The sequence below is a fragment of the Fringilla coelebs genome (genome assembly GCF_963513975.1).
Source record: "Fringilla coelebs genome assembly, chromosome: 2".
In the NCBI taxonomy this organism is placed as follows: Eukaryota; Metazoa; Chordata; class Aves; order Passeriformes; family Fringillidae; genus Fringilla; species Fringilla coelebs.
Window position 1 is genome coordinate 27,818,944 of NC_140029.1, and position 15,468 is coordinate 27,834,411.

Genomic DNA, 15,468 nt, shown 5'->3' on the forward strand with positions numbered 1-15,468 from the left:
ATATTCCTATTTTTTTTCATTTGTGCTCTTTTCTTTAAAGAATTTTCTTTTCCCTGAGTGTGTATTTACTGGTAATCTCAAATAAACCCTGGCTCCCCACTACCACAAGTTTTTCCCTACTGTAAATAGCAGTATGCAAGTCCAGATGTTTCACCCCAAGTATAAATGTCAACCAGGACAGTCTGGCCTGTCCTTTATACCACTGCTCAATACTGGGGTAATTCACAATTCTTGATAGACAAAAAGAGAAGAGTTAAAAATCTGCAAAATATTTTTAAAGAAGCAAAGAGTGCAAGTAATCTCCCTTCTTAAGCCTCTAAGATTACTTCTTCCACTGGAATACCTGGGCTGCTCTGCACTCTTCTTGCAGGGCTGCAATTTTTTGCTGGCAAGCACTCATGGTACGCTGGTGCTGCTCCGAAGACGTTCGCAGTTGCTCCTGAGCTTTATGCTTTTCTGATGTCAGTACAGCCACTTGAATCTGAAAAAGTCAGTTGAAAATTTCACTATCACGAAAACTTTTCTTACTTCTCCAAGGGAACATGCCACTGAGAACCTAGGACTCTACTACAGTAATTCCTGCACAGAACTGGTGAATAGAAAATTAAAATCCAACAAAAATAGAATAAAAAAAAAAAAAGACACGGGTTACCATGTAATAATTTTTAAAAAGTGATTCTGTTTAAAGAGAGAATTGAAGATATAATTACAATGCTGGGGTGGAAGCATTTAAGAAAGCCAACCTCTTTCCCTTCTCTGCTTCTTTGATTACATTCTAATCCATTTCTATTCTGTATACAGATGGATGACACTTAAGATTTTTGCTGACAATGTTGTGTTCTTCTGTTTTTAAACTGAGCAACTACCATTTTTAAAGAAACATTAAAAAATATATTCCAGTTACAAGTTTCAAACTCCACAGTCCTCTCCATTGGTGGAAAGGAAAAGTGGAAAAAGACAGGGTAAAGAAAATAACAGGAAAAAATATTTAGGGAAAGCAGCAAACAGACAAAACTCATTTAAGAAAAAGAACCTGTAACCTAAAAGTAAAAACAGCACCTCTTTATTCTTCAGCCTATATTCCATGTGCCCAGTACAAATCACACCCTCACTATTTAAATGAGAAAACTCAAAACAAAAAGTGAAGTTTCTTGCCTTATAGGCTTCCACTTGCTGTTGACTGGCTTCCAGTTCCCCTTTCAATGATGCCTGCAACATTAGATGGTCATTTTCCTGCAAGATAAAATTACCTGGAGATTAAAAAAAACCCCTCCAAACCTCAGTAACCTAAAAATTCAGCTACCAGCTGTTTTTGAAAATCTAGTTTAACAATAGAATATACAGTCATTAGCATATGGACTTACAGCTTGTTTTGAATCAGCCAGTTCTTTCTTGGTTTTCACCAGGAGTTGTTTTATCTTAGCATTTCTTTCCTCTTCCTGTTGCATAGTTGACTGAAGTGACTCTAATGCAGAGAAAAACCATTATATGCAAAGGAAATTTCCCCTCTTATATTTTCTAAAAAATGCTGGAAAATATTTTAAAAAATTCCAACAGATTCCTTAAGAGCTGCTAACAAGTAGCTAAGAGTAACTTTAGCAAACTTTTCCTAAGTTATCACAAAGATCTTAAAATAAGTGAAATGTTTTTACACTTGAGCACAGAAAGAGATGGAATTTTCACATGATAATCAGTAAAGTTTTATGAGTGTGAAACCCTTGTCAGTCACCAATATTTAGAACTTATGAATAACTTTATCAGGTAATAAACACAGTATGACAGGGAGGTAAATTGGCTTTTAAGTGCTGAACACTGGATTAAGTGATTGATAACCTAGTAAAGGTTCCTCTAAGACAAAATTGCTTTCCTAATGCAACTGTTTAGTATTCCCTGCAAAGCTTACCCTCACTTGCTGACTTGAGAAGTTTCTGAATTGCATCTTTTAACACAGCTAACTATACCATAGTGACTCTTCTGTTTATAGTTTACTCACTTATTTCTTCCTGTAGGGTCTCTTGTTTCTGTTTCTGAATCCCTGTTTCTTGCTCAAGATCTTCTATTCTGCTGTCTTTATCAGTAATCTTCTGATTAAGCTCTTTTACTAGCCTTTCATAATCAGCTATTTCCATATCCATCAGTGTACTCTTCTGAGCATCCTGCAAGGTACACAAAATGAAGTTAGAGCTTATAATTTGCCTGCTAACACTTTTGTAATTCTGTAAAAAACTCATTGCCCATCAGACAAAGATTTTGTCTCTATCCATATCCACAAATATTACCCATCCATTGGGTTTCCATATCCTCAGTAAATAATCTGTTTTCAAACAAGAATCAAAAGCTTTGAAAAACCTGTTGCTAGTTTTATCAGTAGGTATTTTGTATGTATTAGTTTTTTTCATCTTCAGTCCTTACAACCAAGGCAATTTCTAACAATGCACTATACATGTACTCCAGACATCTGAATTCTATTCCTATTTCTACTCATGAAAGGCCACATAACCCAAGCTAAACAAACAAACAAAAAGATAAAACCAAAACCAATTCCAAAAGTACACTTCAGCTCTTCAAGCACACAGCCAGGGGCAAAAGCCCTCACATTCTCCCTTTTGCAAACCTCCAGCTTTAGAATACTCAGAACAGAAAGGGAGGCCTTCAACACAGCCAGATGGGCCAAAATCCTTGGTAGTCCATTAAGCACTAACATGGATAGCAACTCTACCTTTCTGGCCAGCTCTAGTTCTTGCATAGTTTTCTGCAGATGTTTCTTCTCCTTCTGAAGTTGCATCTGAAGCTCCTCCATTTCTCGGAGAGCAGCACTATGTTCCTGAAATTTAAGTAGTTGTCAATTATGCAGTCCAATTTCAAAATAGATGCCAACATCTTTCTATACTTAGACACATACACACACACACTTGCGTTTTACAAAGATAGCTGATTCCTTTCTAAGGAAATCACTGTGAACCAGAGAAAAAAAAACAGTACTATGAAGTGGTTTTCACATTCTGTATAACTAGACCTAACCTGAACTGACAGCCTTGCAAAGTTCTTTCAATGAACAGCCCAAGTTTTCAAAAAAGTCAAGTAACACGGAGGGAAAGTGCAGAACCTGGTCTATGCAAACACAGTTTACAAAAGTCTAACAGAAATCACATCCATTGAAAGCAATGCTTCAGCCCATTTACCATCTCTATGAAGTACTACCTTTGTTTTCTGCTCTCTTAGAAGTTTTTCAGCCTCCAGTTCTTTGTCAGCCTTTGCTTTGGCTCTTTGTATCTCCAATATCTGAGTTTCCAGCAGCTTAGCATTATTTTGCACTGTTTCAACACGAGCCAGGAGGTCTTCATTAGCAGAGGATAACTGATCATGCTGAAATTAGCACAGTAGAATGGTAAGAACAGAAACTGAATTTATGTGCAATGTTAAGAGATAAAATATTTTCTGTATTTAAAAAAAATACCCAACACTGATTTCTATCCAAATCCCTTACAAACAACATTCCTACAGATGAGTATTGTCCAGCTTAATTCTTTTAAACCACATTAATAAACAGGTGAAATTAAAGCCATTAGCACATTTTGGTTATTTTGTTCAGGTAATTTGCCCAGCTTTCTATAAAATGGCAAGAATCAAAAGAAATCTGAAAAAAATACTCAAAAACTTATGCTTTCTGCATTATCACCTTCTCCTTGGAACAATACAGTATTTCAAATACACACTTCAAATACAGCTAGCTGCTGTATTTATAAACAAATGAACATACTATTAACTCCTAAAAAAGGCTGCACTGCAAACTTTGACTAAGCCACCAAGTCTTCCACCAGTACACAGTAAGAACTCTACTACATCAGCAATACTTTTGCAATGACTTTAACAGATTTAATTTTGACATTTTCAATGATGTATCCTACTCTTTATTTTGCCTATTAATGAAGTATAAGTGAAAGATGTCAACTACCTAAACAGTGTTTTATTTACAAATTCCTTATAACAAACTTGAAAAATGCAAAGCCTGCACAATCAGCAGAATATATACTATTATTTCTTATTTCTTTCTATTTACTAGGAAGAAATATACTACTGCTTTTTACTACTGGCTTGTGTTTATAAGGAAACAGTGGCCTAGGTGGACCTATGGTGTATGGGGCCTGGGAGTTTAAATCCTAAATACCAAACCCATTGCAGTGAACTTTGCAAAAATGTGTCTCACAGCCCCTTAATTAGCATTTTAGTCTCTTCTGAATGCTGTTATAGTACTCTATAATGCATCTTAAAGTCTAACCCTTGTGAAAAATGCAGAATCCATAACTCATTTAGTATATTTAAACACTCTGTTGAATAAAGAAAAAAATTTTAAAAACCCAAAGCCAAATTTTGTTGAAGAAATAGAAGAAAAGTCTCAGTTAAAGGTTACTGCACTTTATGAGAAGTGTAGGTGTGCAGTCAGAGAAACATTGCAAGTTTGATACTTGTAGCAGAGCTGTAGGCCCAAAATCAAGCCAGAGACGATCTGCTGTTTTCTGTGAATTGACCTGGGATAAATTAAACTCTTTCTATTGGCAAAGTCAGACATTCTAGATATATTTGTCTTTGTCATGGCTCAGGTAAGGTATCAGATGTTGAAAAGGAACAAACAAACCACTCTGAATTTCAAGTTACTATTTAAAACACGCTTAGTTTATGAAACTATAGTAACAATCACATGATTAGGACTTTCAAGCAATAGGCAGAATTAATTTTTATGGTAATTATCAGTAGATCAGACCCACATACAAAACTGACCTGCTCGGATGACACCTGTAGCTGTCTTGTGAGGTCCTCTATCTGACGTTCAAGATTATTTGCTCTGCCTTTTTCAGAATCCAGCTGCTCTCCTTGCTTGTCATATTCCATCAAAAGATTCTTAACACATACAAACACAAAGGCATTGTTTTTTACAAGATGTATTGCATAAGCACATTCTATACCTCTGAGGTGTGTTTGCCTAGTGTTTCATTATATGAGTTATCTTACTGCAACATCAGAAATATCAGAATGAAATTGAAGGTATCATTCCATCACTGGCTCTGGGAGAAACCCCTTTCAGTTCTTGACATTCTAGAATAATTCAGGTTGGAAGACAGCTCAGCAGGTGTCACCCTCCTGCTCAAAGTAGGGTCAGCAGTGAGGTGAGACCAGGTTGCTCAGAGCTTTGTTCAATCATGTCTTTCCAAGGATCTGCCTCCAAGAATGGAGACGGCTACTCCACTAAGCAACCTATTCCAAAGCTTGACCATTCTCACAGCATAGAAATGTTTATTCATGTATTCAGTTGGAATCTTTCCCTTCAATTGAGAACTACTGTCTTATCTTGCACCACCATTAATAACCTGACTCTTTTCCCTTGATAATGTCTTTGTAGGTACTGGAAGACTCCTATCACGTTCCTTCAAAGTTTTCTGCAGGCTGAGCAGCTTCTCATACTTATTCCAGTCCCTTGACCAATCTGTCATCCCTCCACTGAAATCACTTCAAGGGATCAATGTCTTTTTTGTATTTGGGAGGAGAAGGAGGAACAAGAGTTGATGTAATACTATCAATGAGGTCACAGAATCATTTAGATGGGAGATGACCTTCAAGATCATTGAATCCAACTGTAAACCCAGCACTGCCAAATCCACCACTAACATATGTCCTTAAGTGCCATGTTTACCTCATATACTTGTATATAAAGTGTTTGCTGTGTTTACTTGTTTAAATATCACCAGGGATGATGATTCCATTGCTTCTCTGTTCTAATGCTTAAGCACCCTTCTTGTAAAGAAATTGTTCCCAATATCCAATCTAAACTTCCCCGGTAGAACTTAAGGACATTTCCCTCTGTCCTATCTTGTTGCTTGAGAGAAAAGATTGATCCCAACCTGACTACACCCTCCTTTCACGTGGTTGGAGAGAATGATAAACCTCCCCTGAGCCTGCTGTTCTCCAGACTACCTAACCTCAGTTCCCTCAGCTTCTTCTCCTAAGTCTTACAGGGAACAGCTTTCTCTTAGCTTTCTCTTGGGGAAGCAGTGCTGACTTGTCTTCTGCTTCATGTGCCCAAAGATGTGTTCCAAGAAGACTTAATCCCAGGAAACTAAAAGTTTGTCTTTATCATTTAAGCATTTTCAAACTGATCTTCAATTTTATGAACTTTTCAGAATTCACAGGGATTTATTCAGATTTATTCACAGGTTTTGCCTAGCAACATATTGCTTGGTGTGTATAATGCTAGATTCAAAAGGGTTAAAAATAGCATTCCAGTAGAAAGGAAGTGTTTCATTTTCTTCTGACAACAGCTGCATGGTTCCCTTAAGAGAACCTCACAATTCTTGATTCAACTGCACTGACACAATTTCTTTCGCAAAACATAACTGTGCAAGTAAATAGCAACGTATATCCAGGCTAGGCTTCAAACCCAAAGTATTTTCTGACAGTTTACTGTCTTTTGTGAATGCAGAACTATTCTCACCTTATAACTTTCAGCTCCTTGAATTACATCTTTCATTGAAGCAGACAATTGATCTTTTTCTGATCGAACCAAATCCAACTCTTCCTTCAGAGTCTGCACCTTATGAAAAAGAAGTGTATGCCATTAAAAAAAATCCCCCCATGCAAAATCTTCTTCATATTAGGAATTAGTCAGGGTACCTCTTTTCGGCTGGCATCTAATTCTTTCTTGGCTTTCACAGCAACCACTTTAATTTTATTTAGCTTCTCCCCTTTTTCGGCAGATTCTTTTTCGAGCATCCCTAAAAGAAATACATAAAGTTTAAAATTACCCTTCCATTTCTTCCCAAGAAATGAAATTAAATGAAATTGAATTAGAACACAAACATCAGCATGACTTTAAAACCAAACAAAATATAAAGCATGGGGAGATGTTCAAGTGTTTCATTCAGTCAAGTATTTAATTTGAAGCCAAAACATTCAGACATACAGAGAACTTGGGGCAATCTCTCCGTGAACAATCTTTCCCTGTTTCAGAAGCTTCATCACAGTTAAGAGTGATATTCCTGTCTACTTCTACATAAATTTAACAACTCAGGAGCACTTTCCTGCGCTTGTGTTGGAATAACTGCAATAAAACAACAATAGTTTTGGCAGTGTTGCTTTCCTTTGCTTCTGGTAACCTCAGGCATTCTTACTGATAAATTTCCCACATTAAAAAATAAAGTTTAAATCACTGCACTGTTTATAGACAGAGGAAGAAAAAGCCTTAAAAAGTATGAAATCATACCCAACTTAAAATTGCTAACATTTTAAATTCCCAATGGAAGGAATAATGTAGGAAGATGCATTAATATCCACTTCCCCATCTTCTTCGACATGTGGAAATACAGGGCAATCATACAAAGAAAGAAAAGGTAACAATTCAAAGAAACCAGATCATTTATATAAAAGAAAAAGTGAGAAAGATACCAATTTTTTCTTGAAGCTCTGCTACTGAAGACTGTTCATCAGTTTTCTCAGTCATTGTTTCCATTAAATTCTGTATTATAAACAAAGATAAAAGAAGTATTACAAACATTTCTTTGTGGTACCTGTTTTGTCCCTAACAAGCCACCAGAAGTTTCAGCTACAGCTAAAACTATTTAAGTTCTTACAACCAGGAAAGCTTTTATGAGCAACTTTGTATCAGCTTGATGCAAGTACAGTTATGCTGAAAGCAGAACATTCCAATCTTTTAAGAGCTGCTTTCCATCCTGTCCAAGGATAAAAAAGGGGAGACACCTTCATTCTGCAGCTGTCAGCTTTACAAAACGAGCAATTCCCAAGACCTGAAGCTAATGCAGATCAAGAAGTTTTGTTTGAGATGGAACCACAGAAAGTTAGAGGTGAAAGATTATGAGGTTAGGTTGTCCATCTAGTCAATTGATTCCTTCAAGAGATACTGATAGAAATAAAGGTTCAAGTACAAGCAACTTTTGTCAAAAAAGCATTATGATTGGTTTTGTTTCATTTTTTTTTTCCTGGGGGAAGAAGGGAATTCTGAGATGCTAGAAAACTCAGAAATATGTGCTTTCTAGAAGGGAGACTCACTTTCAGGCCAAGGGAAAAAAAAGGAAAAAAAAAAAGAAAAGAGAGAATTGAAAGTATTCTTTGAACCTTAATTCTGAAGACTTTAGAGGTTTAGTCTTTATACTTCAATAACAAAATATAACCTTTAGAGAACTCAGTTCGTCTTTCACATTTCTAAGCTCAGTTTCCTTTTGTTCCAGAATGAAATTTAGGTCGTCTTGTTTTTCAGATCCTTTTTGCTGTTCTTGTATTTGACTTTCATAAAGAGCAAGTTTTTGACTCATCTCTTCAGTATTAGCTAAAAGATCTTGATTTTCAATCCTTGTTTTTTCACTGGCATTTCTCAACTCCTGGATATCACGTTGAAGCGCTTCTTTTTCAGACAACACTCCTTCCAGTTCTTCTCTCAAAAGAATTTTTTCTTTTTCAAAATCCTGAATCAGAGATCTATGTTCTCTATGTTGAGCTGCATTTTCTTCCTCTAATCTCTCAACTTCTCGCTGCAAACTAATTACTTCCTCCTCCTTTTGAAGAGCAAGGCACTGCTCTTGTTTAATTTTTGACAAGCAATCATTTGCAATTTTTAACAAGTTAAGAGAATCATATTCTTCATTAGAATCTGAAATGCTGAACCCCACTTGCTCAACTAACTGGTACAGCTGAGTTCTTACAAGGGATGTGTGCACTTGTTCATTTTCAAGTAATGTTGATATATGGTCTTTTTCTGCAGTCATCATTTGTAGTTTCTTTTCTAAGTTTTCAGACTGCTCTTTCAATGCTGAACAACTATCTTTTTCAGACGTAGTCTTTCCCAGCTCTTCACTTAATTCACCTTTTTCCTGAATGAGTTTCTTATTTTCCTCATGGAGAGTGAGCACTTCAGATGAAAGCTGTTCTTTATCACGCACCAGAGATTCAATCTGTTTTTCTAATTGTTCTAGCATTTGAGCATTTTCACCCTTAGAAATTAAAGCTTCGTTCAGTCTCTCTGTTAATTCCTCTACCTTTTGCTTCAGGTCATTATTGTACTGGTTAGCACAATCTACTTCTTGCTGAAGTTCCTGAATTTTAACTTGTTTTTGCTTGCATGTTTCCTGAAGGGCTTCTCTCTCTTCACCCAAGCATTTTACATCATTTAAAATATCTCTGTTTTGATCAGTAAGAGCAACGATCTTCTCTTCCAGTTTTCTTACAGTAATCTCTTTTTGGTCAATGGAGCTTGCCATTGCACTATTGTCCTCCTGAAGACTAATGATTTTACATTTAAGTTCTTCTGTCTCTTCTGACAATTTTTTTCTTTCTTCCTGGAGGCAATTTACATTTTCAAGAAGAACATCCTTTTCATTGAAAGCAGCCCTGAGTTTCTGTTGCAGTTGACTGACATCAGAAGCTTGCTGTTGTTTCATTGATTCGAACTCCTGGCTGATCTTTCCAGCAGATTCGCCTAGCTCAGCCTGTAGAGTTTCCATTGTTTCTCTCAGGGTGTTGTAATTGGACACTGCTTCTTCTTTCTCCTGAGTTACCTTTTCAAATTGTTCTCTAAGTTCCTGCATTTCAAAAACGAATGCCATCTGTTCTTTTTCAGAACCAGATAATAAAGTTTCATTTAGTTCAGAAATTTCTCTCTGGTGCTGATCTTTCAGAGTCTGAATCTCTAATTTGTGCTCTTTTGCAGCAGTTTCATATTGCTGTCCTGCTGCTTGAAGCTCCAATTTTAGTTTTTCAATTACACAGCAGTACTCTTCTTTTGTAAGCTGCAATTCATTTAGCTTAAAATCCAAGTCTTCCCGCTCATGAAAGTACTCATCCTTCATACGATGGATTTCCTCTTCCAGTTTTATCTTGACATTGCTCATATAAGTTAACTCATCTTTTAATATACTATGTTGGGACTGGAGTTCTTCTAAACTATGCTCCAGGTACCTAACTTTTTCCTCCATTTTTGCTTTTACACAAGTTTCTTCTTGTGTATCTGCAACATCTATCTTGTTTTCTAAATTTTTATGTAACACTTCTCTCAGCTGCTCCAGGTCATATTCACGCTGGTCAGTCTGAGCATGTCTTTCATCCTCGGCATTTTTCTCTGCCAAATTATGCTGCAACTGATTTATTTGATTTTGCTTTTCTTCATTTTCTTTAGATGATATTTCAATCCGATGCATTAGTTCTGACACCTCTTCCTGATGAGCAGTTTTTAATTTTTTAAGTTCTTCATTCAAATTTTTTATTTCATTATGGTAACACTGAGAGTTGCTTTTAATAGTTTCTTGCAGATTTGTCACTTCTTTGTTTTTGTCTTCATTCACAGCTTCCAACTGCTTGTTCAGACCCAAAATTTGCTCCTCATAAGTAGATTTAATTCTTTGGACATCATCTTGTAATCTTTTAACTTCTTTTTGACTATCATTGTAACATTCAACCTGTTCCACCAGCTCCATTTGTTTCTTCCCTTGTTCATCTAATTCCATCTTCAGCTTTTTTAAATCCTCATTGTGCTTGCATTGTGCATTTGCTAATTCACTCTTCAGAGCTTTTACTTCTTCCAGAGAATCAATTCTTGATTGTTCCAGTTGCTTCTGTAATTCTTCTGTTTTAGCCACTGCAGCCTAAACAAACGAGCAAATTATTAAATATTGGTAATTTAGGACACAAAATTTCCAAGTGAACTGTTTACAATAATGAATTAGAAAACGTAGTAGTCCACAGTTTTAAAACTGTTATAGCTTTTAAATATCTAACTGTATCAGGACAACTCAATTCAGAAGACACTACACAGAGCACAAGAACATTTGCAAAATAAGAAAGGAAAACTAAGTCCTAGATTATGTTTACCAGCATAATTTCACAAAATGGTCATAACACACTTCAGCTTTAGCAACTATTCTGATAATGTATTAAAAATCAGATTACTTTTAGAGCATCAAATCCAGGTATCTGGAATATAACAACGTCCATCAATTGCAAGCAATTCAGTCTTCACCTTATCATTAATTAAGATTATTGATATAATATAGGTGCCTTGGCTGATAGGCTCCTTCTTATGAATATGTAAAGGTAAACCTCACATGAATATCTAAAGGTTTACCTTGTAAAGGTAAACTCATGCTCCCATGGGAAGACAGAGATGATTGATTGAAGCCTTTGTAGGCTTTTAATGCACAGACTGAATTCTTCTTGCAGCTGTGGATCTAGACAGCATATATAAGAATTTTTTATTTATGACTATAACTAGGAGGTACAGAGAAAATATACTTTAATATATAAAGCCTTTATATATTTTTACATTTTTTAAGAGATAGAACACAGGCAACTGAAGAAAAAGATTAAAATTAGATACACAACAGAGAAACCTAGAAAATAAACAAAATTCTGAAATATTTCAGTAATGTTCCGTGGCTCATTTCAGTACCTCTGCTTCTTGCTTTATTTGAACATTTTCTTTTTTCAGAGCTATGCACTGCTGCTGACTTTCAGCTTTTTCCAGAAGCACCACATCCAGCCTTTCCGTGAGAGCCTAATATTAAATGAGAAAGATCACTGAAAGAAGGGTTTCTTAACAATGGAAACAGTGATTTCTGCAAAATGTAGAAACTCATATATAGATTATGACACTTTTTGTCAAATAAACACATCAGTCAGCAATTTAAAATATGCTTTCAGCCCAGATAAAACTGATATGAAATAGGGAGACTAAAACAATGATTTTGGGTTCTTTTGAAAATTGTACTTATGATCAGCTAACTTTTTATTAGCAGGTGATGGTGGTGAAGTTCCCTTTCTGTAGAAAAGAAATCTCCATCCAAATTATTCAAAACAATTCTCTAATTGAGAAATTCCTCTTCACTACCAATTTTCACTTTCGTATGCTATGACCATTATCTTGAGAAAAACATATCCTAAAAGTATTTCTTGTGACATGCACCTTGAATTATGCGTTTCTAATCTCATCAAATAATTGTCTCAGAACTTTTCTAAATGGCTAAAGTCTTTCTGCAATGGTCACTCCAAAATAAACAAAAGCTGGTCTAACCAGCCAAACAAGGAAAAGTCTTGCTGGGGACATTCATAGAGTCACAGAATAGTTTGGGTGGATGGAGATCTTTAAAGGCCATCTGGTCTAACCTCCCTGCAGTGAGCAGGGACATCTTCAACTCCATCAGGTGGCTCAAAACCCCATTCAACCTGATCTTGAATATTTTCAGAGGTGGGGAATCTACCACCTCTCTCTGAGCAACCTTTTCCAATGTTTCAACACCCTCTGTGTAAAAAAAAAACCCAAAACTTCCTTCTATCTATTCTAAATCAACCCTCTTTTCGTTTAAAACTCCATTATCCCTTGTTCTATTGCAACAGGCCCTGCTGAAAAGTTTGTCCACATCTTATAAGCTCCCTTCAAGTACTGAAGTGCTGTGGTAAGCTGTCTGGAAAGTGTACTACTTTGTACTATTCCTCACAGAACCATGAGTGTTTGCTGGCAAGTGGAGTAAGGACGTGAGGGGAGAAGGAAAAAAAAGGTTTTAGGAAGTGTGGAAGTGTTTTGGACTCCTGCAGATTGATTCCATTCAATGTGAATGACGGTTTTCAAGCTATTAACTTTTTACAAAATTATTTCTGTGGATTTATTTCAGCTAACTTTACATAACATAATAGAAACCAATTACATATTCCTACCTGAATAATGTCATCAGCTCCTGCAGTAGCAGCTTTAGATCTGAGTTCTTCAATTTCTTTCTCCAGTTCTTAAAATGTAAAGAAATGTTACAGTATTAATTGATGCTGCATCACAGCAGCAAATTTTAGTAATCCTGTGCCTGACAACACCTCTATTCAAATAAAAGAAGTCTTTTACTTCACCAATTTTTGTTTGTTACTGAATGATAGACAGGACTAACAGAAAGAAAACAAATATTCAGTACTACTTCTCCAGTCCTGACACCGAGTATGGTTTCCTGAGGAAGCAAAACTTCCTGGCTTGGATAGAGGGACAACAGACAGAAATTCTTCTGAAGATCATCCATCTTACCTTCTATTTCATGGTCAATTTAAATCAGAGGAAAGATACTCAGTTTCTACTGTTTCTCTAAAAATAGGCAGAAAGCAGACCTTATGAATAACCACACAGAGGAAAAGCCTGGTACAGCCCATTCTGTATCCTTATTGTTTCAGAGGGCAGCTACCAGCAGTCAGCATAACTGTCATTCCAAACAAGGGGAAGTGACACCAGTCTAAGCAGTGGGCCACTGGAGGAAAAAGACTGCAGAGTGGACAAGGACAGCACATGAGAGCACAGATTTACAGGTACTTTTAGGCGTTAAACATAAAATTTTGTTTTTTGCTATTTTACAATTTCTTGTTAAAGCAGTAAGTGATCAAATATAAAGTAGCAATCTGTCTTAAAGAAGTCATTGTACTCTACAACAAACTATACTATATTATGCACAAACATACCAGACATTCCTCCTCCCATTTGTTTCCTGAAAAGCAACCTGCACCAATATGGGGAAGAGACAATGACAATTCCCAGTTCAACTTTTCCACAAGCTACACTGTTCCATTGTGCCATCCTGTCAGACCAAAATTAACCTATACCTTACAAAAGCAATGTTTCTTTTCTTCTCTTTCTTAATCAAATTACTTTGGTCCTTATCCTTCCACCATAAATAGCAAAATTGAAGAAAAATAAAATCTAGTATTTTTGCCTAGAATTTAAATCTACCCATCAAAAACACCCAGTGATATTTGAAAGGGTCAGGTAGTGCCAAGCACTAAGGCAGAAATTGCGCTTTTCAGTAAGATACCTGCACATCTTGACTTCACTTTCTGTATAAGCATCATTTGCTTTTTTGCAAACTTGATGAGGTCTTCTTTGGGCAATGTGTCCAGCTGTAAAGAAAGTACGTATCAGAGAAACCAGTTTCCTCTAATGCAGAGGGAAATAGAAACAAGGCATTTTAGCATCAGACTTCCAAAAAGCTGAATTTTAGGACAAGAAACTCTTACCATACATTTGCAAGAAATGTAACATTTGAAAGAAGAATAACAGTCCAAGTTACTGATGTTATGTTATCCAATTCTGTTATTTCAATTATAGTAACAGAAACTACTCCTCATTCTGTACTTTTCTGAAACAATTTTGAAGCACACAATTGGGCAGCACTGGTTAGGAAAACTCAGTTAGGAAGGATTACAATTCAGTAATACAATTTGAACAATATTTTGAAAATAGCATGCTGGCCTAACATTGTCATTGTTCAAATTTACTTCCACTGTATGCAAAGATCTCTGTGTCCATTATGAAAAAGACTGCTGCCAAAACTGGATGCTATTAATAATTTATCAAATATAACAGGAAGTGAACATATCAAAAAGAGATTTTTTTTCCTCATGGTTTCCAAAACACTTTATCTTAGTGTTTATAAGTTAATTTTTCCTGTCTAGAAGAAATGTTAAAAATATCTTTGTCTTCCTATTAGTCACAGCTTGCATGCTAACCCTTGCAACTACTGCTATCCAAATAAATTAGGTTTGTGAGGATTGATTACCTTTGATTTGCCTGATCCTGGTGTGCCAGAAGATGCCACCATCTCCTGCCCAGCATCTTGAACCTACAACAAAATAAAGTACAATCTGCAGTAACAGACTTTTTGGTGTAAGACTACCAAAAGAACTAATTGAAAGTCTCCAAACAGAGAGGAACTGAATATAGTGAAAGCAAAAGAAAAAATGCAAAACTAAATTTTTAAAACAATATGGATTTGTAGGATGAGTCAGAAACATAGCGGAGGAAGATCTACTGTGATTATTAGACTGGCAGAATGGAAAGCTCCCAATGTCCAAACCAGAATGATATTATTATTCCATTACTGAATGGACATCTAGAGCTGACACAATATTGCAAATTAATTTTATTTACGAGCAGTTTCAAAAGCTCGACTCACTATCTTGTTCTTAAAAGAGCCATTAAAATAAAAAAAGCAAGAACAAAAACAACAAAACGCAACCAAACAAACAAACCACCCAAAAAAACCCCCAACAACAACAAAAATCCACCCCAAAAAACTTGTAGAGGAGTTGGGAGTTGCAGTTAAATCAAACCTTGGGAACTTTTGAACCACATAAGCTCCTGACCTTTTTTTGTTTCCTTCTTAAACACACTGGTTTATCACTCCAATTGTTAGCCTATCAAATATATTCCAAAAGATTCGGCAAAGTCAGGGCTCATTTGGACAAATTATAACCCTTCTCTTCCTTTTTTTTAAAAGATGCTCATGCCCACGAGGATTGCTGGTCTGACAAACATATCTGAAAAGGCTCTGCAAATTCTGGGCTCTCTATCCCTAAAAGACATGCAAAATGCCTTTTACTGTAAACTTCCACAGATCTAATCTGGAAGACTGTTACTTTACAGTGGTTTAGATGGGATATGCTTAT

General features: G+C 36.0%; 1 protein-coding gene across 1 annotated transcript in view; it reads right to left on the reverse strand.

The window, feature by feature from the left end:
- The window catches only part of GCC2 (GRIP and coiled-coil domain containing 2), a gene marked incomplete at its 5' end in the record, with an annotated part of 30,897 nt that overhangs the window by 13,267 nt on the left and 2,162 nt on the right, over positions 1-15,468 (reverse strand). The window contains 15 exons of the mRNA XM_084225675.1: positions 344-481; positions 1,156-1,233; positions 1,365-1,465; positions 1,994-2,156; positions 2,720-2,824; positions 3,202-3,366; positions 4,780-4,899; positions 6,488-6,586; positions 6,667-6,767; positions 7,438-7,507; positions 8,181-10,643; positions 11,447-11,551; positions 12,709-12,776; positions 13,836-13,920; positions 14,580-14,642. Of these exons, the coding sequence (XP_084081801.1) occupies positions 344-481; positions 1,156-1,233; positions 1,365-1,465; positions 1,994-2,156; positions 2,720-2,824; positions 3,202-3,366; positions 4,780-4,899; positions 6,488-6,586; positions 6,667-6,767; positions 7,438-7,507; positions 8,181-10,643; positions 11,447-11,551; positions 12,709-12,776; positions 13,836-13,920; positions 14,580-14,642 (3,924 nt within the window). The remainder of the gene's footprint in view (positions 1-343; positions 482-1,155; positions 1,234-1,364; positions 1,466-1,993; positions 2,157-2,719; positions 2,825-3,201; positions 3,367-4,779; positions 4,900-6,487; positions 6,587-6,666; positions 6,768-7,437; positions 7,508-8,180; positions 10,644-11,446; positions 11,552-12,708; positions 12,777-13,835; positions 13,921-14,579; positions 14,643-15,468) is intronic.